General features: G+C 44.8%; 1 protein-coding gene and 1 pseudogene across 1 annotated transcript in view; one reads left to right on the top strand and one right to left on the bottom strand.

Annotated features, from left to right (window-relative positions):
• Positions 1 to 3,965, top strand: part of LOC128059215 (solute carrier family 7 member 13-like) — a 58,116-nt pseudogene extending 54,151 nt beyond the window's left edge.
• A 1,201-nt stretch (positions 3,966 to 5,166) lies between these two features.
• ATP6V0D2 (ATPase H+ transporting V0 subunit d2) overlaps positions 5,167 to 26,232 on the bottom strand; it is a 54,504-nt gene continuing 33,438 nt past the window's right edge. Inside the window, exons 3-8 of the mRNA XM_052652010.1 lie at positions 18,868 to 19,046; positions 17,590 to 17,669; positions 15,663 to 15,740; positions 8,229 to 8,405; positions 7,006 to 7,083; positions 5,167 to 5,328 (exon numbers count right to left, since the gene is read on the bottom strand). Coding sequence (XP_052507970.1) covers positions 5,167 to 5,328; positions 7,006 to 7,083; positions 8,229 to 8,405; positions 15,663 to 15,740; positions 17,590 to 17,669; positions 18,868 to 19,046 — 754 coding nt within the window. The remainder of the gene's footprint in view (positions 5,329 to 7,005; positions 7,084 to 8,228; positions 8,406 to 15,662; positions 15,741 to 17,589; positions 17,670 to 18,867; positions 19,047 to 26,232) is intronic.

Here is a 26,232-nt window from a genome sequence, read left to right on the forward strand (position 1 = left end):
GGCAAAGCATACCAGTATTCTTGCCTGGAGAATCCTGTGGATAGAAGAGCCTGGTAGGCCACAGCCCACGGGGCGGCAAAGAGTCAGACATGACTGAGCACCTAACACAATCACTACAGCCAACAATCATGATCACTAAAATCTTACCCATAGATTTCCTCTAAATTTTCACTTACATTTGGGGAAAAAAGAAGTCAGTCTCATAGAAACACAGTAGAAAAGTGACTAACAGGGGGAGGGGGTGGTACAAATAGGGAGAAGTTGGTAGAAAGGTCCAAACCTTTGGTTATAAGATGAATAAGGTCTTATTAATAGAATCTGAAGTGTTACTTGATGACTATAGTTGATAACACTGTATTGCATATTTGAAATTTGCTAAGAGAATAGAACTTAAATATTCTCTCACATACAAGAATACAGGTGTTGATGTGATGGGAGGGCTCCTTTCACAGTGTCTGTGTCCATGCATATCAAATCATATTGTGCACTAAAATATCTTACAATTTTGTCAATTATTCTTCAAAAAACTGAAAATAAATGAAAATCTGTTAATTAAAAAAATTCCTGATGTTGCAGAAATGAACTGTAATATTTCTCTCATTTTTTAAAAATGCATTTCACTCATTTTTTTAAAAAGCAGAAAATTAAAAATAAAACACTAAATCAAACCAAAAAATTAAAAACAGTGAACATCTTATACAACAAAATATATATCTCATCAGCATGAAGAGCTGAATACAGAATGAATTACTTTAATTTTTAAAAACTTACAAATGAAGAATCTGAAAATGTTTAAACAGTTTAAAATCTAAAATTGCTGTTTGTTCAAAAAATGACAAAGGTAATAATGACTATCACCTCTGAAGAGCGAGACTCGGTGTCAGTGAATCTGGTGCTGCCAGACCTTATTGGAAAGCAAGATGCCACACTGTCGCCTGGAGTTGCGCTCCTATCTGGCCTTGGGCATGACATTTCTGTCTTCAAATGGCACAGAAGTAGTCCCTCCAGGTCAGAGTCAAGACTCATTTGCAGGTGATATACGTAGAAAACCATGCCTACCCCAACCACCTGCAAAGATGCTTGGAGAGTGGATGACTTAGGCAGGCCTAAGAAAGGACTTCAGAGTGGCCACAGGCACTGTAGGCCATGTCAGTGGATGACTACTGAGCACCATCGTTCCGTTTGTACTACTGCATAGAAGTACCCTCGATTTAGTGGTCCAAAGCAACAACTCTTTATTAAGTTCAAGGATACTGCAGGTCAGCAATTTAGGACAGGACTTGTCTAGGTAATTCTCGCCTGGGATCTCTCATGCAGTTGTGGTCAGGTATTGCATTGAGCTTTAGTATCTGAAGACTGGCCTGGGCTCGACATGGCAGTCTAGATGTGATACTGTTGGTTGGAGTTCAGCTGGGATTGTCTGGAATATACCTTGCTCCTCCACGTTGTCTGAGTGTCTAAACTTGGCTGCTGTATGTGGCTTGGCTTCCTCGCAGTATGGGAGGCTCAGGGGAGCTGGACTACTTACATGGTAGCTCAGGACTTACAATCCAGTAAGCAAAGGGAACTGAATAACCTTGGAAGGCATACAGCACTGCTTTTCTGGATTTTGCCAGTTATGAGTAAGTCCCTAAAGATAGCTTATGTACAAGGAGAAGGGACAAAGACCCCCATCTCTAGGTGGAGGAGTTTTAAAAAATGTGAAGACATGCAACCTTGCAGTGAGGCACTGCAACCAGTCTTAATGACAGCCTGCTCTATTGAAAGGGAGTCTGGTACTTGCTTCCTGACATGGAGATCTAATAATTTCTTATGTATTTATCTATAAAACTTGCTTCCAACTTTGTCAATTAGAGATCCACACTAACTGGAATGTTGACAACATTCTTACAGATATCAGAGGTCTGCATAGAGCTACCAATGTACTTTTATAGCATCTCAATGATCCCAGTCTTTAAACGACATTTTGTGGATCTGGACAGAATGATAATTTTCTGGGGACAATTTCCAGTATATTGCTTGCCACTTGTTTCTAGGTGCATCTTCTTAGTGTATCCTCTTTTCTTTTCAAAGAGAATTCCAACTTGCCTTCCCTTGGATAAGCAGCCAGATGTTCTCATTGAGCAGTGCTCTGACCAATCATATTTCACTTAGTGATCAAGTTGGTTGTTGAAGCTGGAAACTGCAGCAGAAAGTGACTGAGGAGAAAGCGGGGAAGTGATTGATGGGAGGCCAGACAGAGTAATGAAGATGTAAAAGAGGAAAATGAGCATAGGAAATTGCTCAGGGCGGGTGGTTTGGCCCTTATGATGGTTTCTGCAGCCTATTCTCTTCTTTATAAAGCTCGTACATTTTGTAACTATGCCGCAATCCAAACTGACATAAAAACTCCCAAGATCAGGTCTTGCCACAATGCAGGAGACGTAGGTTGGATCCCTGGGTTGGGAAGATCCCTTGTATTCTTGCCTGGAGAATTCGATGGACAGCAGAGCCTGGCGGGCTACAGTCCATAGGATCGCAAATAATCGGACAGGACTGAATGACTAGCACTTTCACTTTCACATATATCTACATCTTACCTGTGAGATCTGACATTACCAGCATGTTTCAAGTTGTAGGTTAAAAGTTATTACTGACGAAACCTCTCAAATCTGATCACCAAGTCTTTCTTCACTCGACAAAGTTTTATTTATCTTTCTTAATGTCTTATTAAGCTGCTGTCATGCTGGGGGGAAGGGTTAATTCAACTTGTCCAATATTCAGCAAGACAGCCTTAGACGAAATTCACCCAGATTCAGAATGGTCCCTTTCATTTGCTCTCAGCATTCCTAAAGCATTGCAACAAATAAAAGGACTGCAATTTTTTTTTCCTGCCTCAGATATTCTCCAAATTTCCTGAGAACTGCAATTACTGATTTTGAATCCCCAAGCACCGCAAATTCCGACTGCAAAACTTTCTTAGAGATTTAACAGGTTCCTGCCCACAGATAGACTGATAAATGACTTTGGAACCTTCGAGAAGCTGGTGGGAATGAAGGGATAGGGGTGGCCAGAAGTCTGCCTGTGGCGTGGGCTGGACCGGGTACACTGAGCAATTCTGGGTGTAGAATCCACTGGACTACCGTGTGCCAAGACCAACCTCAGCCGATTATAGAGGTGGAAATCTGAGACTGATGGAATACTGCTGGGAGGTGGGTGCTAAAGGGATGACAAGGAGCCTGTGCTTCCACCACTTAGGAAACGAAATGCATTTTTGCCTCGTGGTTTTTTGTGTTGCTCTCTGTACCTGATTTGCTGGCCTGGTTTCTAAACGGTCCCCGAGGTATGACAGAGAAATCGGATCCCAGTCACACTTAGAGGCTGTAACTTTGAAGCCAAGTTTTTCCAGTGGCAGAGGGTGCACCCCGTCTCTAACACGGCAAATCCTGCAGCGTGTGCCGCATGAGGTGACAGGAAATTCCTTTCTCTTCTGCCCACACGATGATTAGACTTGGTGGCTAGGAAGGGGTTCGGGGGGCTGGCGGCTTCATTACTCGAATGAGAGAGGTGACCTCAGCCTGCAGCCCTGGGCACGTGAAGGGCCCACACGGGTCATGGAGAGGCGGGTGGGAAGGTCTGAGAAAGCACTGGACTTTCTGTAAGGGGCCGCTTTGCAACCAGCATCTTTGCTCTCGACCCTTACGGACCCCCAGTCTTACCAGTCTCCCCCGCTGCAGACTGCAAAAATGCAGTTCACGGGCATCTCCTGGCCCCGGGCTTCGGAGGGGAAGACGGCAGCCGCAGGTAGGGGCAGGGGAGAGCCGGGAAGGATGCTTCCGCGCCAGAGGCTGCCCCTGGAGCAGCTCCTGGTTCCGGCTGCTGAATCCGCGCTGGAGCCCTCACAGCGCGGCCTCCACGTGGGCACACGGCCCGGGCCCCCTGCACAGCTGAGCGGCGAGGCACCTGCCTGCCTTCTGACTCTCTGAGCCACTGTTTTTCTTCCTGCTTAAAAATTCCCATCACTGAAATTGGAAAATATTTTATGAGAAGTTTAATTTTATTTTTCCCCCCAAATGGATTTACTTCTTGGTCTTTGTGCCTAATTCAGTATAGATATACTCTCTGTGTATTCCTGGACTTTCCTGGTGGCTCAGACGGTAAAGCGTCTGCCTACAGTGTGGGAGACCTGCGTTCGATCCCTGGGCCGGGAAGATTCGATCCTCTGGAGAAGGAAGTGGCAACCCACTCCAGAACTCTTGCCTGGAAAATCCCATGGATGGAGGAGCCTGGGGGGCTACAGTCCATGGGGCTGCAAAGAGTCAGACACGACTGAGTGACTTCGCTTTCTATACTCTCTGTAAATATTCTTACTTGAAGAACTTTCAAATATATGTTTACCTTTTAAAATATAACAAAAAACCCAGATTTTTCTATTTAGGAATTTTTTATTTTTAAAGAAAGCACAGTGTTTGTTGATTTTTCTTTCTCTGGTAAACTGGAGTTTTATAGAGAATTCATATCCTGTGAACTTATAAATCATGTTTCCGAATGAATAAAATATAACAACTTTTTCTTCTCAAAGTATTAATATGAAGAAACTGTAAGAAAGAGAGGTATACCTTTTGTTTAATGAAAGTTGTGAGACAATAAGTTATAATTGGTAGCCTTAATAAGAAATTTAACACTAGCTGCACCTGTGGAATATGATTTGGAACTGTGTAGCTTTCCCAAGCCTACCAGATCAAAATCTGTATTAGAAGAAAAATACAGTGTTTTCCACCATGTGTGGTCCTTGATGCCTATGTACCACTCTGGGTTTTTGCGGACATAGATAAGGAATGGACAGTTAACAAGTAAAGAAGGCACTCAGCGTTTGGGCCTGTGGAGAAACAGGGGAGAGCAAAACACTTGTTAATAGATTTGATTTTATAAGAAGGAAACAAGAATAGGGAAGGTACCCCAGGTTAATTAAAACTAATGTCTAAGGCCCAGTGAAGAATGAGACATAACAAGATTTAAGGCTCCTGGAAAAAGATATGCTTTGTCTCAGGGTTGCTTCGCTGTGTTTCATGAAGTACAACGTCTCTTACTTTTGTGTGATCTAGATAACACAACCGGACTCTTTTATTTCCCTCATAACTTCCTCTTAACATTTATGATTTTCTGCATCTGAGGCCCCTCACTGGGCTATAAGATTGGAATGTAACTGTTAATTTTAGTTCGTTGTCTCTGTGAAATGCATTCGGCTATCCACACGATATTTCTCATTTCTTGTTCCTTCAGCTTGGTGTATGCATAAAACACGCCATAGTGGAACTGCCGGTTAAACGCCAGCACGTTCATCTGTACCTGAGGAAGGAAAAAAAACATGGACCATCAACTTATGTGGAACATTCTACGTTAATGAAATAATATGGAGCTACAGACCAGCTAGTGCTTGCTTGGTGCTTATCTGTATTTAAATAGACAGTTTCCAAATTGGGCCGAAGAAAGGAAAGCAGCAGGAAATTTAGCGAGTCTAGAGGGAGAGTGTCACTTTGCAGAGAAAGGCAGGCAACCAGCAGTTTAAGAAGTTAAGTTTGGAAAATTATAAGAGAAGCTCCAAATCTCAGTAGCACTGCTAGCACTGACTCACCGATTCCTAGGAGGACGTCGTCTCTGTGTGTGTGTGTGTGTGTGTGTGTGAGTAACTTGGTAGTGGTATTGATTTGGCTTCTAGCTAGTGGGCTTCTCTCATTTACATAAGACCTTTCCTTGGCCACAGCGGTTTACAATTTTCAAGTCGTTTTTAGGCTGTTGAACTCCTGTTCAGGGCAATGTCATACAGGACTCTGGAATCTGGACCAGGTGACACTATGAGTTTCCTTAGAAACTTGACATAGAGTTAAACTGTTTAAAGAAAATTAAAAAAAAAAATTTTTTTTAAACTAGGGTACAGTCTGAAATGGAACAATCCCTTTATTCTTTTCCATTTAGGAAAAAGAAGAGGTACCAAGTTCCTTACTCTGTTCTGAAAACCTCAAGCAAAGCTGTCAGGAAGGGGAGGCTCCCCGCTGTCAGGAGCAGGCAGGCATTCTTCCTGCCAAGGGGGGCCCTTTAACAGTGGTTTTTGCAGCAGAAGGGCAAGAGTGTGGGCTTTTAAAACATCCCGAATATATGAAACAACTTGCATTGCCTTCACTTCCTTCTAGAGAGCTGTTAGAAAATGTCTAGAGTAGGACTTACGGGAAGACTCTCTGCTCTCTGGAGCCAGTCTGACCCTACAGTGTGGGTAAATTTCAGGCTTCTCTCTAAAACCAGTGGTTTTAGGGAAATGAATAAAACACATCGTAAAAAATTCTCCAGACGTGGGGGGCCCGCCATCAGGCTACCTGCCCAAAGTCCTCTCGTTGCACGTTTTAGTAGCCCATGAACTGGCTACAAGATTAAAGTCCTCTTCTGCCTTTTCAGGGAAACAGAATATTCTAGACTGGGTGGATTTCCACGCAAATAGGTCCTAAGTGTTGTAACTGCACAGGAGTGACAAACCCTCCTTGAAGAAGGGATGGGTTAGAGGGTGTGCCCTTAACAGAGTGTGCCCCATGACGGCTGTCAACACACAATCATGAGGGCATCCTGGCTTTGTTTCTCTGGGTAATTATGGACGAGCTACCTCACTTCCATAGTCATGCCTGCAGAATCCCCTGGAGAGAGGCGGCTGGTGGGCTACAGCCCAAGGGGCCGCACAGAATCGGGCACGACTGAAGCGACTTAGCACAGCACAGCTGGCTCACTCCCGGAACTTCACGATGAGCACATCTGTCTGGATGGGACCATCCCACAGGAAGCCATCATCTGTGAACCTCAGGGCCTTGACGCTCCAAGGCAGGGACACTAACTAAGACCTGTCCAAGCTACGGACGTGCCTAGTCAGTTGGCCTGGTCAACTGTAAAGAAAACCCAAGGCATTAAAAACAACCAAAAACTAAAACCCAGAGTATGAGAAAAAGGGCGTAAACGCTAGGAACACTTCCATTTCCACCATACCTCACGCTCATAAAACACATCCTCCAAAGTCTTTCCCCCACTGCTGTCACTTACGGCCTCAAACAAAGGCTTGTATACCTGAAAAGCAAAGGCAAGACATTATTTATTAAACAAGTTTTCACGTTTTATAAGCATAAAAATTATATCTTTCCAGCAACATAAGAATTGCGCATCTATTTTAGAAAATCTATCCAGAAGGCCTGAATGTTTTTTGTAGGCTCTTTGGTCTCTTGAGGAAATAAAAAAATCCAAACAAGGAGAGGAGGGATGGAATTCCCTTCTGTTGGCTTATTCAGGCCCACAAGGCGGGAGACAAACTCAATTCTACGCTCTGTGCACACGGTTTGAGCTAATTTCCACATTTGTCTCTTAGGGCTGGTTAGACACATTATAGAGGCTAAATGAGTGCTCGTGGGTTAATCAATATGGCTTCACGGGTTTTGAGATGATAACTGATAAAATTCATATGGAAGGGGTGAAAACCACGGAGGAGCTCACATTTTAGGATTATGCTCAAGAGACGTTACAAAGGTTCATGCATTGTTGGTTGGCTTATCTTTCCCTGGGGGCAAAAATCCATAGGCAAAGATGAGAGGGGTGTCATTCTGGTTCTGGAAAAGCTCCCTGGAGGGTCTGTGTGTTACTGTCTGCACGTCAGAAGGGAGGGTGCCAGGGGATGTGGTTATAACCTTGAGCTGAGAAGCTTCAGGCTGTCCAAGAGCAGCCAGGTGCCGCAGTAAGAGAGGAGGTGGCAGCCCTCTTTCCCGAATCCTGGCCACCGAGCAGAGGGAGTGCTATAAACAGTGTGACCATTTCTCCCCTGTCCTTCTGGGAGACATTCTGTACCTAGCACTGTTTGTCCAGTGGGCGCTTGAAAGGGCGGCTGGGGCAGGCTCTTTCACATAACTCTGACATGAGCTCACATTTCCACTGTACCAGTCCCTTGGGGAATTTGCTCTATCAAGCACTTAAAAAAAAAAAAAAGGCTCAAATGACCATCCCCTGGAGATTTAAACAAGTACTTGCTTGGCAGGAATCTTAAAAAACACACTAGCTTGGGTTAGAAACTCGATGTATTTCTTTGAGAGAGACATCATAGCAAGAGATACTGCCTTCTAGCCTATAAACATTATAACCGTGTTAGATAAAGTGTAAATGTGATTTGTGGACTTCTAAAACATGCGAGAGGAAAGCACGCAGGACATTCCAGGATAAGCACGCACTCCGTAACTGTCCGCCACCCTCTTCATCTGCTCGAAGTCCTCAGCCTGGGCCAGCAGGCGCAGCCCCTCGGGGTGGAGCTTGCCGCAGGTCGGGTAGAGGGTCTCCCGGTCCTCTTTGCTCAGCTCGGTGCCAAAGGAGTTCAGAGTGATGATAAACGCACGCCGGTCAGCCTCAAACTGAATTTGCAAGACATCAGAGTCAACGAAATTGAACCACCTACTAAATGCTCTAGACAAATTCATTTTCAAAACGATCTGCTTTCTTTCCAATCTATGGCTAATTATAATACAGACATGTGTTATTAACGCTCGCACAGTCTCTTCCTGCCACAGAGCAGCAATGCTGGCCAGAGAAGGAGCTCACAGCCCAGGCGGCCAGGGCATCCCACTCACTGCAGCTCCCAGGGTCTCTGTCATCAGTTACTCACGCATTCCTCTCCTGTAGGCTCCTAGAGTCCCAAATGCCTCCTCCATAAAAATCAGAATAAGACCTACTTGCTGGGATCGATTCAGAGATAGGACAAGATAATGTACACAGGAGGTCCTGGCAAAGTGTTTAGAACAAAAAAGTGCATGTCATACCAGTTAACATCCGTTTCTGAATGCTGACATGAGTTCAGTTCAGTCGCTCAGGCGTGTCTGACTCTTTGTGACCCCATGGACTGCAGCACGCCAGGCCTTCCTGTCCATCACCAACTCCCGGAGTTTACCCAAACCCATGTCCATCAAGTCGGTGATGCCATCCAACCATCTCATCCTCTGTCGTCCCCTTCTCCTCCTGCCCTCAATCTTTCCCAGAATCAGGGTTTTTCCAATGAGTCAGCTCTTCGAGTGAGGTGGCCAAAGTGTTGGAGTTTCAGCTTCATCATCAGTCCTTCCAATGAACACCCAGGACTGATCTCCTTTAGGATGGACTGGTTGGATCTCCTTGCAGTCCAAGGGACTCTCAAGAGTCTTCTCCAACACCACAGTTCAAAAGCATCACTTCTTCTGTGCTCAGCTTTCTTTAGAGTCCAACTCTCACATCCATACATGACCACTAGAAAAACCATAGCCTTGACTAGCCAGACCTTTGTTGACAAAGTAATGTCTCTGCTTTTTAATATGCTGTCTAGGTTGGTCATAACTTAAAACAAACCAGGCTATTTACCATTGGTTTGTACTTCCCTGGTATTGGTTTTCTTCTTTCAAGTCCTAGGGTAGATATTAATAAATCTAAGCCTGTCGCTAAGGATCATGGGACTTGGCCCAAGTGACTTTGCTCTCCGGACCTGTTTCCTCATTTGTAAATGGTGAGGTCTGACCACACGCTCTCTCAGGACGGGTCAGTCTACCCCAACCTGTCTCCTCTGTGCTGAGCCCTACTAGACACTGAGCTCCCAGCCCCACGTCCCGCCTCTCTGTTTCATCTAACCACCAAATCCTTCTTGAAATCGCCTTCTATTTCTTCACAGTCATGTTGGTTCTGCTTCTACCCATGCTGACCGTTCCATCTCAGTCCGTCCCCCACAAGTACCTCTTCTGCCCGCCAGGGGAATCTGCCATGATGACCTTGGGCTAAGAAGACCTTCTCCATCTACCACCGAAAGCAACCTGTGCTTACCACATTATTTTAAAATCTCTGCATGTGCCTTTCGTCCACTGCACTCTAAAATCTTTGAGGGGTCATGTCTGTCTGGGTCATTTTTGAATATCTAGTGCCTGACACAGGAGGATCTTAAATGTTTACCAACTCCAACAGAATGGTCCACAGTCCTACCACTCTAAAGTTCTCTAATATTCTCTACCATGTTGCTACCCGAGGTGTATTTCAAGGATTCGTAGCTTTGACCTCACTGGGAAGCTGGTTAGAAGTTCAGAGTCTTAGACTGCAGTCCAGACCTAGTGAACTAGACTCTGCTTTTGAAATGAGGTCCCAAGCACGCTCATATGCACATCAGAGCTGAAATGAATTGCTCTACAGTATTATTTATTTTTTACTAATTAACCAATAGCAAATCCAGACTTATAACAGATCTTACTGGAACTGTTTTGTTAGAACAGGTGTTTCCTATCAGTAGAGCGAGAGTTGGTTTCTTCTGTTTCTTTTGATTGCTCTCATGGAAATTATGGGTGCGTCAGAAGCAAGGAGAAGCCTTATATGGAAGCAAAGGCAGCTGCCTCTGGCTACTGAATATAACCAAACCTGTCAGTAATCTTAGGCCTTCCAGGGATAAGAAAAGAAATGCAAGAGGGAGATTTCATGGCAATAAGAAACCCTGAAAATAACCAACAGGGCAGGCGGAGGGACAGTGGAGTTCATCGTCCCAGATGCTCTTCAGTGTCCTTTCTAGCGCCAAAATGTTAGAATCACAAGGAGAGAATCGGGCCGGGGTGGGGAGCAGTGCAGGCACCAAGGCGGAGGAAGAAGTCGCGCGGGCAGAGCGTGACCGCGGGGGAGCGGCCGAAGCTTCAGGTCCGGGGACGCAGCCGCAGAGGCAGAGGCGACAGGGACGGGTGGCTGGGAGGGAACCGAGAGGCTTCCCAAGCCTCGCCAAGAAGAGAGGACTTCGACAGACGCCGCTGCTTATCTGCACACGCCGCTCAGTTTCCACCTTCTGGTCCTTGTTAGCCCTTGTCCCCTTTGCCTACGGAGCACACACGCCATCTCATAATGCTCCAGGTTGAAATTCTACCTGCCTTTAAGGATCTCCTCAAATACAATATTTTTCATCTGAAGCCTTTCTTCTCTCTAACCGGATAAGATTTCCTTTGGCGCCTTATTATATTTTAATTTCCCTTTTATTATAGGTGTCTGTCTACCGCTTCTTCTAGCCTAGAGGCTGTGCGTGTGTGTATGTATTCTTTTTGTGAAAAGAGCTATAATTTTTGAATTGTAAAGAGGCCACCCTGTCTCTGACCGTCCCTAAGCAGACACTTTGCCATGACACCTGATGACGGAGGCGTGTAGCTGGGGTGGTGCTGGTTTCCCGGAAGCCCTCTATCACTTGCCGAGGGCAACCAGCCTGTGTGGCCCAGCGTACCCTAAACATCCTGTCTTTCCTTTCCCTGCAGATACTCAGGCATTGTAAACCCATAACGTATTTTCCGTTGCTGTTGCAAAAGATAGCTATGCACTGTTGACAGATTCAAAACCCGTGTTCGTTGCTTATGACAGAGTTGGGCTGATTAGTTTGAAAATTCTTGCCAGTTCCTTACAGGAGGAAGGGTCTCCCTAGTGGGAGCAGTGGATAGAGGGGTCGATGGCAGAGGAAGAGAGTGAAGTGAACCAGCCCCTCCTTATCAGCATGTGTCCTGGCCCAGGGAGGTGAAACAAACACTCTGTGCTTATTTTCACGGCTTCATTAACCGTGCAGATCATCGGAAAAGCAGGAATGAGGCAAACAGTCCATTGCAGCACATTTGCCTGGGACGTAAGTCAATTTCTTTTTTTAAATATGAAGCCACAATCCCGTAATTAGGTCACATTTTCACCTGCAAGCCTAGGTTTATTCCCTCTTCCACTATAGTCAATCTTTTGAAGTCTCTTATCAAAAAAGATCAGATGAGAATATATACGGAAGAACTTCAAAATTCTAAGGGCTCTATGGTTGTGCAAACAAAAGGGGAAGGAATTACATGACCTGGGGTATTGACAAAAAACGGACACACCTTTTCTGATCATATCATTAGACATGTAATAATTGCACACCATGTGTAACTGATATTTTTACTTAAGCACATAAAGTTAAATGGATTTTTATGTTTAACACTGCTTGAAAAAAAAATCCAATAAGGTAGTATCTTGGGTATCGGGAAAGGACAAAGAGAACACAGGGTATATAGTATTTTGACCAAATCCTCCTGGCGATAAGTATTCTTCTAATACTGTGCTGTCCTTTTCACGTTACCAAGGATGACAAAGACGAAATTCTTATTTGCTTCTGGCTTTTAAAGCATGGGGAGTGTGATCTTGCTTAAGAATTAGCACTTAGCGTCATATGGAAGGGCTGCAGGTGAATTTGATGTAGAGGTGATCTAGCGCGGCAGATAAACACATCAGAACTGGGGCCGGATAAGCCGTGTTCAAATCCTGGCAGCTGTTTGACGTCAGGCAACTTACTAGCCTTCTCTGCGCCTCAGTGTCCCCTCTGAAAGAGAGGTCCTAAGCTACACATCTCAATGTGCTCTTTTGAAGTCCTAGTGAATTCGTATATATAAAGCACCTAGGACAGTAGCTGGTATACAATAAATGTTAGCTATTAATACTGCCATTGTATACCTCTGTAAGGCTATTCTTTTTTCTTTTTTATTAAATGAAAGATTATTCTATAGCACTTTACGATTTTTGCGTCACATTTCATAAAATCCCATAATAACCCTTCCTTTCCCCCATTCTGCCCCTCCCACTAATTTGTCCTCTTTATCCACCAGTCTGCTTCTTTTCTTGTTTTATTCACTGGTTTGTTTTATTTTTTAGGTTCCACATATAAGATAACACACAGTACTTTGTCTTATTTCACTTAACATGCTGCTGCTGCTGCTGCTGCTAATTTGCTTCAGTCGTATCCGACTCTGTGCGACCCCACAGACGGCAGTCCACCAGGCTCCCCTGTTCCTGGGATTCTCCAGGCAAGAACACTGGGGTGGGTTGCCATTTCCTTCTCCATCACTTAACATAATGCCCTCCAAATTCATCCAAATTGCTGCAAATGGCGAGCTTTCATCCTTTTTCATGGCTGAGCAGTATTCCGTGGCATATGTCTACTGCACCTTGTTTACCTTTTCATCTGTTGATGGACATTTAGGTTGCGTCCATTCCCTGGAAATTGTAAATAATGCGACTATCCACACTGGCGTGTATGTATCTTTCCAAATTAGTATCTTTGCTTTTTTTAGATGTGTATCCAGGAGTGGAACTGCTGGGTCACGTGGTAGTTCTAGTTTCATTTTTTTTTTTTTTTGAGAAACCCCATACCATTTTCCACGTGGAGAAGGCAATGGCACCCACTCCAGTACTCTTGCCTGGAAAATCCCATGGATGGAGGAGCCTGGTGGGCTGCAGTCCACGGGGTCGCTAAGAGTCGGGCACGACTGAGCGACTTCACTTTCACTTTTCACTCTCCTGCATTGGAAAAGGAAATGGCAACCCACTCCAGTGTTCTTGCCTGGAGAATCCCAGGGACGGCAGAGCCTGGTGGGCTGCCGTCTATGGGGTCGCACAGAGTCGGACACGACTGAAGTGACTTAGCAGCCGCAGCAGCAGCCTACCATTTTCCATAGCGGCTGCACCTATTTATGTTCCTAATTACAGTGGCGACGATTCCCTTTTCTTCACATCCTTGCCAATATTTGTTGTTTATATTCTTTTTGGTGATAGTCATTTTGACAGATGTGAAAGTTATTAATCTTAACATAACTCTTTCCCACATATTTGGTAGGTACAAAGTATGTGAATCATTGCTAAGCCACAGGAATTATGCCATGTAGAATCTATACTTTGAGCCATAGATAATGTGGCTTTTTATAAAGTGGCTAGTAGTTAAATTTATGAAAAGAAAGTGAGGTGCTTCAGAGGGTCACTAGGCTGCTTGTATTATGTGCTCAGCATGTCTGGAACTCACTTTCTGACAACTGGCATGTCTTGAAAAAATATGTTTTGATGCCCACTGCCTATGTAATACAGATAGAGATAAAAAATATTTTTGGAGTCCTCCAAAGAGTTCTTACTTTGAGGACTGCTTTGACTTTAAATTTTCAACAGTCTCTTTGACTGTAAAGGTTTAATAATTAGGTCTTTGAGGGGAGTTACTCTTATCAGGGGGCTTCCCAGGCGGCTCTAGTGGTAAAATAAAGAACGTGAACTGCTAGTGCAGGAGATGTAAGGGATGTGCTTTGATTCTGGGGTCAGGAATATCCCCTGGAGGAGGGCAGGATAACCCACTCCAGTATCCTCGCCTGGAGAACTGCATGCACAGAGGAGCCTGGTGGGCTCCGTCCATGGGGTCACAGAGTTGGACAGGACTGGAGCAACAATGCGCACACACACTTTTATCAAATGCAGTGTCAGAACATTAGGTTACAATGTGTGCAGATGAAGCTATTTCGGCTTTTTCTCTTCTTCTGCAGTGAGTAGCTTTTATCAGGCTTTTCTTGAAATCAGAAGTCATTCAAATATGTAAATGTTAATATCTACCCAGTCCTGAGGGTTCATTGGAAGGACTGATGCTGAAGCTGAAACTCCAATACTTTGGCCACCTGATGCGAAGAACTGACTCATTTGAAAAGACCCCGATGGTAGGAAAGGTTGAAAGTGGGAGGAGAAGGGGACGACAGAGGATGAGATGGTTGGATGGCATCACCGACTCGATGGACATGCGTTTGAGTAAACTCCAGGAGTTGGTGATGGACAGGGATGCCTGGCGTGCTGGTTGCAAAGAGTCAGACATGACTGAGAGACTGAACTGAACCCATCAATGAAGCCAGTATAACTGATAATCTAATGATTAAGGATATTCTTTAGACAAAACTTCTTTGCATAGGGCAAAGCAAGAGCTTTCTAAGCCCAGTAAGTTTTCTTTTGTTTTGTTTTTTGGCCGTGCCATGTGGCTTCAAGGATTCTTAGTTCCTCAACCAGGGATTGAACCTGTGCTCTTGGCAGTGAAAGTGAAGAATCCTTGCACTGGACCACTGGGGAATACTTTTTTTTTTTTAAAGATCCGAGTGAAATAGTAAGTCAGCAAGAAAGATCTAGGTAAAACAGTGCAAACTACGCCCAGAATTCCTCTCCCATCCCTTATCTCTGGCCTGAGTCTCCCGTGTGTTTGCAGACTGACATTTGCAAGCAAGAGGGCCTCTGGGCACAGACGAAAGCTGTGATGATGAAGAGGAATTAACATCAGTTAGAGAGGTGGGTGCTGACGGTGGCATCTGCCATGCTGTGAGGAGTAAGTGAGCATGCCAACCGTGAATCACCACCCCTGGTCTTTCTGCGGTGGTGCTCAAGGGTTGCTCGTGGAGGCTTTTATTTTAGGACTTACATGAGAAGCGCCACCCACAGTGGGTTTTGCTGACAAGTTGTGGGGGTTCCCAACAGGCCCGATATTGGGAGGGAACTTGGTGATTGTTATGGGTACCTATAGTCCACCAGTTGTCCAAACCATACTAAATTTTTAATGAATTATAATCTGCTTCCTTCATACATACTATATCCAAGTAAATCATGATCAAACTTCTATACACATTATTCTTTTTTAATTCCCAAATAGCTCTTCTCTGCAGAAAACTAGGAAAATACCACTGTTATTTGAAGACATCAAATGATACATTTAATAAAATATACTGCTATTTTATTTCTAGATAAAAGAACTTCTGAGAATTAAAAAAAACGGTAGGATTATATAAATAAAAAGTGTGTAAGCCTTTGGCATAAAAAAGTCAAGGTCTCTTTCTTACCTCCAGAATGGGACACATGACTTCTGCTGTGACATCTCCGTGATTCTTACAGAATTTATAGAATGCCTCGATGTAGGACTTAAAAAGAAAAACACAAAACAATAAAATGAACACATTTTCCTTTTGGAAATTTCTAGATCAGCTTTTCAAGACTTATTAAACTCTTTAATGAAAATTGAATTACTTCTCCCATAGGGAGATATTTTATCATATACTTGATGGAAACTTTCACCATGCAGTACAACGCACAGCCTAAAAAGCAAAACTCTGTAAAAGAACAAAATTGAACTTATCTAGCTTGAAATAACTTACCAAGCACTTTTTTGCATGGCTCTTGGATTATTTCACAGTTAATTCTCACTATTCTAACAAGACTATGAAACTCTCTTATGAGCTCAGTAAATAAGTCCAGAATGGGCCCTATGAAAAGTGAAAGTCCTAGCGCTCAGGAGACACATTTGGGATGGCGCTGAGCATGGACAATACACGGGGAAGGCAGAGTCTAGGCTGTAGAGTCAGGTAGTCTGCGTCTGAGTCTCAGCTCTATTACCCACTGGCTCGCTGACTTTGTCTGAGTCTCAGCTCTATTGCCCACTGGCTCGCTGACTTCTACCAACTAAATTTACCTCCCCATGCTTCCGTTTTCTCATCTGGGAGCGGGGACGGCATGTAGTTTTGTTGAGTGGATTAAATGAACTAATGCCTAGAAATGCTTAAAACAGTGGCTTCTGTTAGCTGTATCTCAGGGATGCCTCCTCTAAGCCCATAAGTCTCTTTATAAAAAGGAAACTGCCGCAATGCAGTGCCTTGGAGGGGTTTCATATGTTTCAGCATAAGAAGCTAGACAGAGGGCATATCCATTCAGTTGCTCTGTGAGAGCGTCTAAAGATGCTGGGGTTGCATGGGTGAAAATGGATAGCCCCTTTGACTCAGCCCCTATCACACAGAGCATCTCAGAGGGCGGCAGCACGGTCCAGACAGACGGCCACACTGCACAAGGTGGTGCCTGTGGGGTCGTGTCCACAGGTTGGCCATCCTGGGGTGCTGCACACTGTCAGTAAATTAAAACTGTGTGGACAGGTTCACTGTGAAATTCACGGACTCTAACAGGGCTGAGGACAGAATGAAACCTACATAACACAGGGGTCACTGTGTGCACTGCTGCTCTGGAAATGGATTGGCGTTGTTCACCCCACTCATCTATCTACCTATCCGTCCATCCATCCACCCGTCCATCCAGGTGACACCTTTTATGTGCCAGGTGCCATGTAAGAGCTAAGGATACAGAGAGGAATGGGATCATCTCAAGAATCTTGCTGGATGGGAGAACTTGACATACGTGTATTCAACTAGAGGACAAGTCAGGACTAAAAAGAGATTTGTTCCCATTATGCCTAACCTCATATTTCAGAAGTTGGCTAGCAAGAGCTAGTGCTAACGTTATGTTGCTTTCAGTCATGTCTGACTCTGTGCAACCCCATGGACTGTAGCCCACCAGGCTCCTCTGTTCATGGGATTCTCCAGGCAAGAATACTGGAGTGGGTTGCCATTTCCTTCTCCAGGGGATCTTCCCGACCCAGGGATCAAACCCACTTATGTGTACTGCATTGGCAGGCTGGTTCTTGACCACCAGCACCACCTGGGAAGCCAATACCAAACAGCCGAGCCGATCGTTGGTCAATAGAGTAAAAGTATTAGTCACCCAGTCGTGTCCTACTCTTTGCAACCCAGGCAAGAATAATGGAGTGGGTTGCCATTTACTTCTCCACGGGATCTTCCTGACCCTGGGATGGAACCTGGGTCTCCTGCTTTGCAGGCGAATTCTCTACCAGCTGAGCTGCTAGCAAGTAAGTGACATCTAATGAAGAACTCCGGTTACAATGTATTATGTAACAAAGAAGAACATCACATTTGGGGAAGCAGTTACCTTGTATAGTTTATTACGCAGGATTTCAATATTCAGTTCATCTAGAGCATTTTCAGAGGTACAGTCTTGAAAGAACGGAGCTGAAAGCAGAAATTATCATACAAAGTAAATCAAAATAGGATTTTAAATTGTAGAAAATGTTTCGTGAATGTACCACCCTCTGCTCACCCCTAACTAGGAGACTGTACAGTGATGGGCACTTGACAGCCTCAGTGAAGCTAACAATGACGGTGACGGGGGAGTGATGACTCAGGAAGCACCTGCTCTGTGCCAGCCGTCAGTAAACACTGGATACACTTGAACATACTCAGTCCTCACAACCTTGAACTACTCACTTTATGGTTTCTGTTTTTGAAGCCCCTCCCCACATCAGCCAGCCGTATTCACCATTTGCAACCTTACTATGTACAAGTATGGAGCTGTATTAAAACTGTCCTAGTTTTTAAAACTCTTTGATAGGAAGAGAGTATTGTTTTCAGAATGAGGAAACTGGAGTGAAATGAATTGTCCCAAGTCCCTTGGTTGGGGGCGACAGGACCTGATTTCATGCCTGTGGACCTGGGTTTTCAGACTCACCGTCTTTCAGCCATGCTATGCTCCTGGAGCAACCGACACTTAATAATGATGCAATTACTTTTCTTTTTAAAGTTTGTTCTAAATGGCAACTATTATGATGAATGATCAACAGTGAACTGCTATTATCTAGGTTTCCTGACAATGAAGATATAAAATAATTCCCTCAGCATTTTAAATGCTGCAACTATTGTCAGTGCCAAAGTATGATGACATTAACATTTATTTTATTACTACTTTAGGTAGTTTGACAGACACTCCTGAGCATCTCAGAAAAAAATGGCATTCCCAAACTTCTTAAAACAAAGGGTTTCCCAGACATAGCCTTATACAGACAGAAATTTAAAATGAAAAGGTAAGGAACTAATCACCTAAAACCCAGCTGGAAAATTTTTTGAAAAATTACAAGTTTTATCATTCTTTGCTGTGATCAGGAGTGAAGCCCATGGGTTTGGAGGCTGGAAGATGAGGCCTGGCCCTTCTCGGCTACCAATGGTCTGCATGGGATCTGGGGCGGTATTACACCACTCATCTTGATCTGAAAAAGGAGGGAGCTGGACCAGATGATTCTGCAATGTCCCCTCCCCTTCGAGGAATCTGTACAGTATGACGCTGTGTTCATGGAGACAGCTGTGACTTGCAACTGCATTTTCTAATAGTGTGATAACACACACAAGCAGCTGCACGATTACTTATGCATCGTACCCAACGGTGTCTCGACCAGAATGGCATTGAAGAGGTCAGAAGGTGTCTCTGCAATGTTGACTGCTTCCATTTCTGTGAAATGGCCCAGGGGGTGGCACTTCACCAGAATGTCCTTCACGGGTTTGTTGTGCAGCGCGCCGTTCATCAGGAGAATCACGTTGTCTATCATGTAACTGCACCTGGTGTGGAAGGAAGACTCGGTCGTTAGGAAAACGATGAGGATAAGAAGCATCCCGCAGGTTAAATGAAAGCAACACACACAGCTCAGCCACATACTCGTTCACGAAGGAAATTAGATCTCCTTTTATTTTAAACTCTGGTGTATGAGCGATGTGGCTGGGGTAAAATACACGACTCCCAGAGGGAACTGTAGTTTGAAAAACCATATTCATAGTTATAATAACTGACCGGTGGAACCACCTAAAAGATGACCCTACACACTAATTGTCGTATGTGGAGGGTGGGGCTGGGGGCAGAGAGCCAGGAGGGTGTAAAATTGCTTGATTTCTCATGGTGGACTACGGATCGACAAAGCTGAGAAACAGAACTGAAGGGTTTCTTTCTACTTTAAAAACTGACTTTTGAAATCTGTGATGAAGCCCCATCTCTGAGGATTCGAAGTTTTAAGTATTTAAAATAAAAAGGAATAAAATTAAAATATTCATTTTAAAATTAAAATGCTTTATTTATTAAAAATTAGACTGTTCCAGTTTTTTTCTCTTATAAGAGAGTGAACTTTCTAGCTTCTTCCCCCTCCCAGAACCCCAAGCGTCCGTAGATTCACACTTGATGTGATTTCTTCCTTCAATACAAAGCCCTATATTCCAAGGATGTTCCAAACAATGAGGTTGAGAAGAGAGACACAGTCGCCTCCTTTGTAGCGAACATAGCTTAAGGGAGGTACTGGACAAGGACCCATTGGGATGCCCTGCAGTGCAGCACACCGGCTGCGTAGAGATTGTGGGGTGGTGTGCAGCTTCAGAGCCAGGTGTTTAAACCCGTCTGGGATCAGACTGATGACATGGTTGGATGGCATCACTGACTCCATGGACATGAGTTTGGGTAAACTCTGGGAGTTGGTGATGGACAGGGAGGCCTGGCATGCTGCAGTCCATGGGGGAGAGTCAGACACCACTGAGCGACTGAACTGAACTGAACTGGGATCAGACTTCCTAGGGAGTAACATCAGGCTGCAACTTGCAGAATGAGCAAGAGCTGTCCAAGCAAAAGCGGCTGGGAAAGGGGTGAAAGAGTGCTTCCAGGCAGAAGGGAGAACACGTGGAAGGCCCCAGAGGCAGAGAGCCAGGAACAAGGACATCCTTTTGCCTGAGGCTGAGTGCTGGAGGTGGGGCCCAGACTGAACAGGCGGGGTCCTGAAGGACAAGATGAGGAATTTAGATCGAGGGCCCTGGGAGATGCTGAGTGCCTTTAAGGACAGGAGAGAATTATGATCTACATAGACAGGATAGGCATTAAAACAGGAGAGGGAAGCACACTTTAGTAAAATGCTTTTCAAAAGTTATACTGCATTTTTATTTAATTATGATAATCACACTGTGATGATAATAGGTACTATTATTAGTGAAATTTTACAGACGAGCAACTAGAGGCCCAGACAGGTAAAAAATCTCAGCCATGATGACACAGCTAACAAATGAGAGAGCTATGCGTCAAACTCCGTCTGCTCCTGGAAACTTTCTCTGAACGCTCAGGTTATGTTGTGTTTAGTTGTCAAGGATGACGCATCGGTTTCTGGTTTTAACAGTTAGAAGCTGGAGGTGTTTGTTGAGATGCAAGCATTGGAGGAAGAGCAGGTTATAATAGGAGCAGGTTTTGGGCAGAGTGAGCTCAGATGCCTAGGAGGAGACCCCAGGCAGGCTTCAGACATCTGAGTCCTGAAGACAGCGGTGGGGCAGAGACGGTCAGGGGACCGGGTGCAGCGTGGGGCGGGTGGGGGGCAGTTTAAACGTAGAAGCAGGTGTTTGGGCATGCTTGAGGTCACACCTTCGAGTGCACCTCAAGAGTTCCGTCCTGAGAACTCTGGGGAACCCCAACATTCAAGGCCCTGGACAGAACCTCAGCAGGAATGACCAGACGGGAGCAAGAAAGCCACAGGAGGGAGTTCTAGGACATTTCAGAAAGAAGTCAAAGGCCACAGGAAAATCAAGGTGAAGTGAAGTTGCTCAGTCGTGTCTGACTCTTTGCGACCCCATGGAATATAGCCCATCAGGCTCCTCTGTCCATGGGATTTTCCAGGCAAGAGTACCGGAGTGAGTTGCCAGTTCCTTCTCCAGGAGATCTTCCCAACCCAGGGATCGAACCCAGGTCTCCCACATTGTAGGCAGACGCTTCACCCTCTGAACCACCAGGGAAAATCAAGGTGGACACTAAAGCCAAGTGTTTTTGGGATGCAGCCGCTAAGAAGCCCTCTAACGCCAGAGCGAGCACATGTTCAGGGGGATTTGCTTGTGGAAGGGAAAGGGGAGAAGGCAGGAACCTGGCTACTGTGTGTTTAAAACGAGTGGGAAGTAAAGAGGTTTTGTTCATTTTGTTTTTTAAAAGAGTTCACGCTACAGGGCAGCGGAAGGTAACTATGGAGACCTAGGGGCTGAAGGAACTTTGGATTTCCAGTTTTGGTGTTTTTTTCCCTAAAGATGGGAGCGAAGAGAACATGATTAAGAGCTGAGGGGAAAGAGGCAGCGAGAGGCTGAGGTGGAAGAGATGGAAGGGACAGCTAAGTGATGAGACACAGTCCTCAGGTTTGGCAGTGATGGGACTCAACCTCTGCGCAGTTTAAGCTTGAAAATAAAACACCTTTCAGGACTTCCCCTGGTGGTCCAGTGTTAAGAAGCTGCCTCGCAATGCACAAGACGCTAGCTTCATCCCTGGTCAGAGAACCAAGATCCCACATGCGACATGGCAACTAAGCTCACGTGCCTCAGCTAGAGCCGTGTGCTGGAAGCTAGACCCACGCAGAATCCCGCTGCAGCCAGAGAGGCCCATGCCCCGCAGCAGAAGATCCCACAGGTCGCCACTAAGACCAGACACAGCCAAATGGGATAAATGAGTGTGAAAAAGGACAAACCCACCGTTCACTGGATGAAAATAAGCCTGTCCACTCAGAGGCACAGTCACTGGAGTCTGGCTGCCTGGGTTACGGACTTCCTGGGCAAGAATGCATTTCCAGCAGGAAAACAGTCTCCTGCATGGCACCTGAGCTTCTAAAAGTTATCCCAAGAAAAATTTTACCTAAAGAAGTTTAGAAGAAGGCACGTATCCCTTCATGAAATTGTGTAACTATGAAGTTTCTTCACCCCCTCCAAACAGCAGTGCCAAATTTAGACTTTATAGAATTGGAGAATCCTTTTTATCTCCTGAAAAGGATATTAAAATGGAAGTGCTTATTTAACTGTCCCTTTATGGCTCAGAAGCTATTACCTGAGAGGGGAATTGCCAGCACTTAATAATCTTAGCAGACTCCAGATGTTTAACTGTTCCCCACAGCAACCCTGTGATGTAGAAGCAGGGGAGCCGCCAACATTCCCGATTTGCAGAGGACTATTAGGCCTACGTTGACGGGGGCGAACAGTCAGTGAGAAGTCAGCCCACAGGTAACAAAACTCAAGCACATGCCTGTACAGTGCATGTGGGTGTGTGCACACATGGGTGTGTGTGTGCACATGTGTGTATCGGGTGCTTTTTTTTTAAGTTAACAGAGACTAGGTCCTACATTGCAAAGAGAAAGGCATACGGAGATTGAGTTGCTTTATTTCAATTCATTTAAGTGGCCTTGTTTTCAAGATGGGATAATAATGGCAGTTCTCATAGTTTTGTTCAGAAAACAAAGCGAGAACTCAAGATTGGACCACGGCAGGGGAGAGGTGTCTCTTTCCTCACCTCCAGCACGCCGGCACCAGGTGCATAATGAGTGGCGATTTGGGGTGGATGGGGATGATATGCCCAGAAGATAACTTGTTCTCTCCAGACTGATCCTGATAACCTTCAGGGCCATGCCTCCAGTGGTTAGGAATGAAATCTCTAATGGGTCACTTGAGTCATGTTTGAGTTTAAAGTCACATGAGTGATTATATTCTTTGCAGCCAAAGATGGAGAAGCTCCATACAGTCAGCAAAAACAAGACTGGGAGCTGACTGTGGCTCAGATCATGAGCTCCTTATTGCCAAATTCAGATTTAAATTGAAGAAAGTAGGGAAAACCACTAGACTATTCAGGTATGACCTAAATCAAATCCCTTGTGATTATACAGTGGAAGTGAGAAATAGATTTAAGGGCCTAGAGCTGATAGATGGAGTGCCTGATGAACTATGGACTGAGGTTTGTGACATTGTATAGGAGACAGGAATCAAGACCATCCCCATGGAAAAGAAATGCAAAAAAGCAAAATGGCTGTCATGGGAAATAGATGGGGAAACTGTGGAAACAGTATCAGACTTTATTTTTCTGGGCTCCAAAATCACTGCAGATGGTGACTGCAGCCATGAAATTAAAAGATGCTTACTCCTTGGAAGAAAAGTGATGACCAACCTAGATAGCATATTAAAAATCAGAGACATTACTTTGCTAACAAAGATCCGTATAGTCAAGGCTATGGTTTTTCCTGTGGTCATGTATGGATGTGAGAGTTGGACTGTGAAGAAAGCTGAGCAGTGAAGAATTGATGCTTTTGAACTGTGGTGTTGGAGAAGACTCTTGAGAGTCCCTTGGACTGCAAGGAGATCCAACCAGTCCATTCTAAAGGAGATCAGCCCTGGGATTTCTTTGGAAGGAATGATGCTAAAGCTGAAACTCCAGTACTTTGGCCACCTCATGTGAAGAGTTGACTCATTGGGAAAGACTCTGATGCTGGGAGGGATTGGGGGCAGGAGGAGAAGGGGACGACCGAGGATGAGATGGCTGGATGGCATCACGGACTCGATGGACGTGAGTCTGAGTGAACTCCGGGAGTTGGTGATGGACAGGGAGGCCTGGCGTGCTGCGATTCATGGGGTCACAAGGAGTCGGACACTACTGAGCCACTGAACTGAACTGAACTGAACTGGGTGCTTACCTAGTTCAAACTCCTCATGTTTCAAATACTTGTGCTTATAAGTAGTAACAGAGCCAAGACCCGAGTCCCTTCAGTTGGGTCAGTGTTTCTCCCACTCATGGTCTAGACAACCATTCTCATTGAGCCCCTTCTAAATGTTTTCTTCTATAACTCTGACATTGGCACCTGTGAAAATCATGAAGTGAAGTCAAAGTCACTCAGTCGTGTCCGACTCTTTGCAACCCCATGAACTATACAGTCCATGGAATTCTCCAGGCCAGAATACTGGAGTGGGTAGCCTTTCCCTTCTCCAGGGGAATCTTCCCAACCCAGGGATCAAACCCAGGTCTCCCACATTGCAGGCAGATTCTTTACCAGCTGAGCCACCAGGGAAGCACATGAATGAACCTAAAATTGTGAGAGTAAATGACACGATTTTAAAAAGTTTAGATTTTAAAAAGACTAATTTTTAAAAATGCCAGCATTTCTTGAGGTTGTCAACATGTGTCAGGCATTACATGCAATACACACATGGTTCTACTCAAGACTCCCCACCAGTCAGTGCTTAAAGGCCACTTTACACAGAGCAATCAGGCTGTGGGGGTTCCACACCTTGTCCAAGGTCATGCTGCTGGAGAGGGGCAGGGTTGGGACTCCCCCACCAGAGCCCGGCTCCATTCAGACAAAGCAGCTTCGCCTTAGCGCTGTTCTTTTTCCTTCTGCCCCCCAACTTATTTAAGGATCTTGAAGCTAACTAAATTAACTTCCCTGTGATATAACTATCGAATTCTGAGCTAATATAACAGTTGCTAAATGGTCAGACACTAGAGAGAGCCATAATTCAGTGTTAGCGGAACTGTTCTATGAATAAAAATTTTAAGTACTTGTCATTAGCAGCAGCTGAGAAATGACCATCATTCCCTAAGCACTCTAGCACGAGACAGTTAGGCAAAGAGAGAGAGCTCTTTTAAGAATATAGTTAGGAGAGGTTCAGAAGAAAGTGGTCACGTCCTTTCTGAAGACACATCTGCTAAGATGGTAGGCCCAGGGAAAAGCCAGGGGATTTTACAAATCCTTCAGGCTTCTCTGGTCGGATTTTGGTCTGAGAATTTCATGCACCATTTGACCCCGCTGCCCAAACCACATTAATATTCAAGGTATATGAAAAGGAAAACATTCATCAATAGAGTGAAATGAGGGGGAAAAAGATTTCAATAAATTTCTAGAAGATCTCAAACAAGTCGAGTTTTATCGATGGCTTTAGAGCAAAAGAAGTCCCTGATCAGAAAGTACATGTGATAAAGCAGCTGCAGAGTTGGGGAGTTGCTGTGAAGGGTGTCAGGCCTGGACTGGTTCAGGAACAGCACCAGTTGGTTCAAGGCTGTAAGGCAAGGGGTCAGCGCAGTTAACTACAATAATGTCCCGGAGGCGTGACCTCCCAGGTGGGGTAAGGCAGCAAGGCTTAAGAGCGTTGCCGTGGAACCACAGGAGACAATTGCTGGAAAGGATGCGCTAGCTCAATTACTCTAAGCTGATACATAAAACCTTTTATTGCAAACTCAAATACTGCAAAGATATTTCTGGTATATCATAGATGTCAGTATTTAAAGTGAACCTGTTAAATCAGTCAAATTAAATTATTCAGTGACTTGTCTGGATACTATCTGCTACAGGCCGATTCTTGGCCTCCTAAAATTCATGTTGAATGAAATTCCAGCAGAACTATTCAAATCCGTAAAGGATAATGCCATCAAGGTTTTGCTTTCATTATGTCAGCAAATCTGGAAGACCCGGCAGTGGCCACAGACTGGAAAAGGTCAATCCTCATCCCAGTTCCCAAGAAGGGTAGTACTAACGAATGTGCTAACCACTGGACAATTGCACTCATCTTCCAGGCTAGTAAGGTCATGCTTAACATCTTGCATGCTAGGCTTCAGCATTATTTGAACCAAGAACTTCCAGATGTCCAGGCTGGGTTTAGAAAAGGAAGAGGAACTAGAGATCAAACTGCCAACATTCGCTGGATCATAGAGAAAGCAATGTAATCTCAGAAAAACATCTATCTCAGTATCATAGACTACACTAAAGCCTTTGACTGTGTGGATCATGACAAATTTGGAAAGCTCTCAGCGAGATGAGAATACCTGTATGTGGGTCAAGAAGCAACAGTTAGAACCCTGTATGGAACAACCGATTGGTTCAAGACTGAGAAAGGAGTATGACAGGGCTGTCTGCTATCACCCTGTTTGTTTAACCTATATGCTGAGCACATCATGAGAAATGCTGGGCTGGATGAGTTACAAGCTGGAATCAAGACA

The sequence above is a fragment of the Budorcas taxicolor genome, chromosome 14 (genome assembly GCF_023091745.1).
Source record: "Budorcas taxicolor isolate Tak-1 chromosome 14, Takin1.1, whole genome shotgun sequence".
In the NCBI taxonomy this organism is placed as follows: Eukaryota; Metazoa; Chordata; class Mammalia; order Artiodactyla; family Bovidae; genus Budorcas; species Budorcas taxicolor.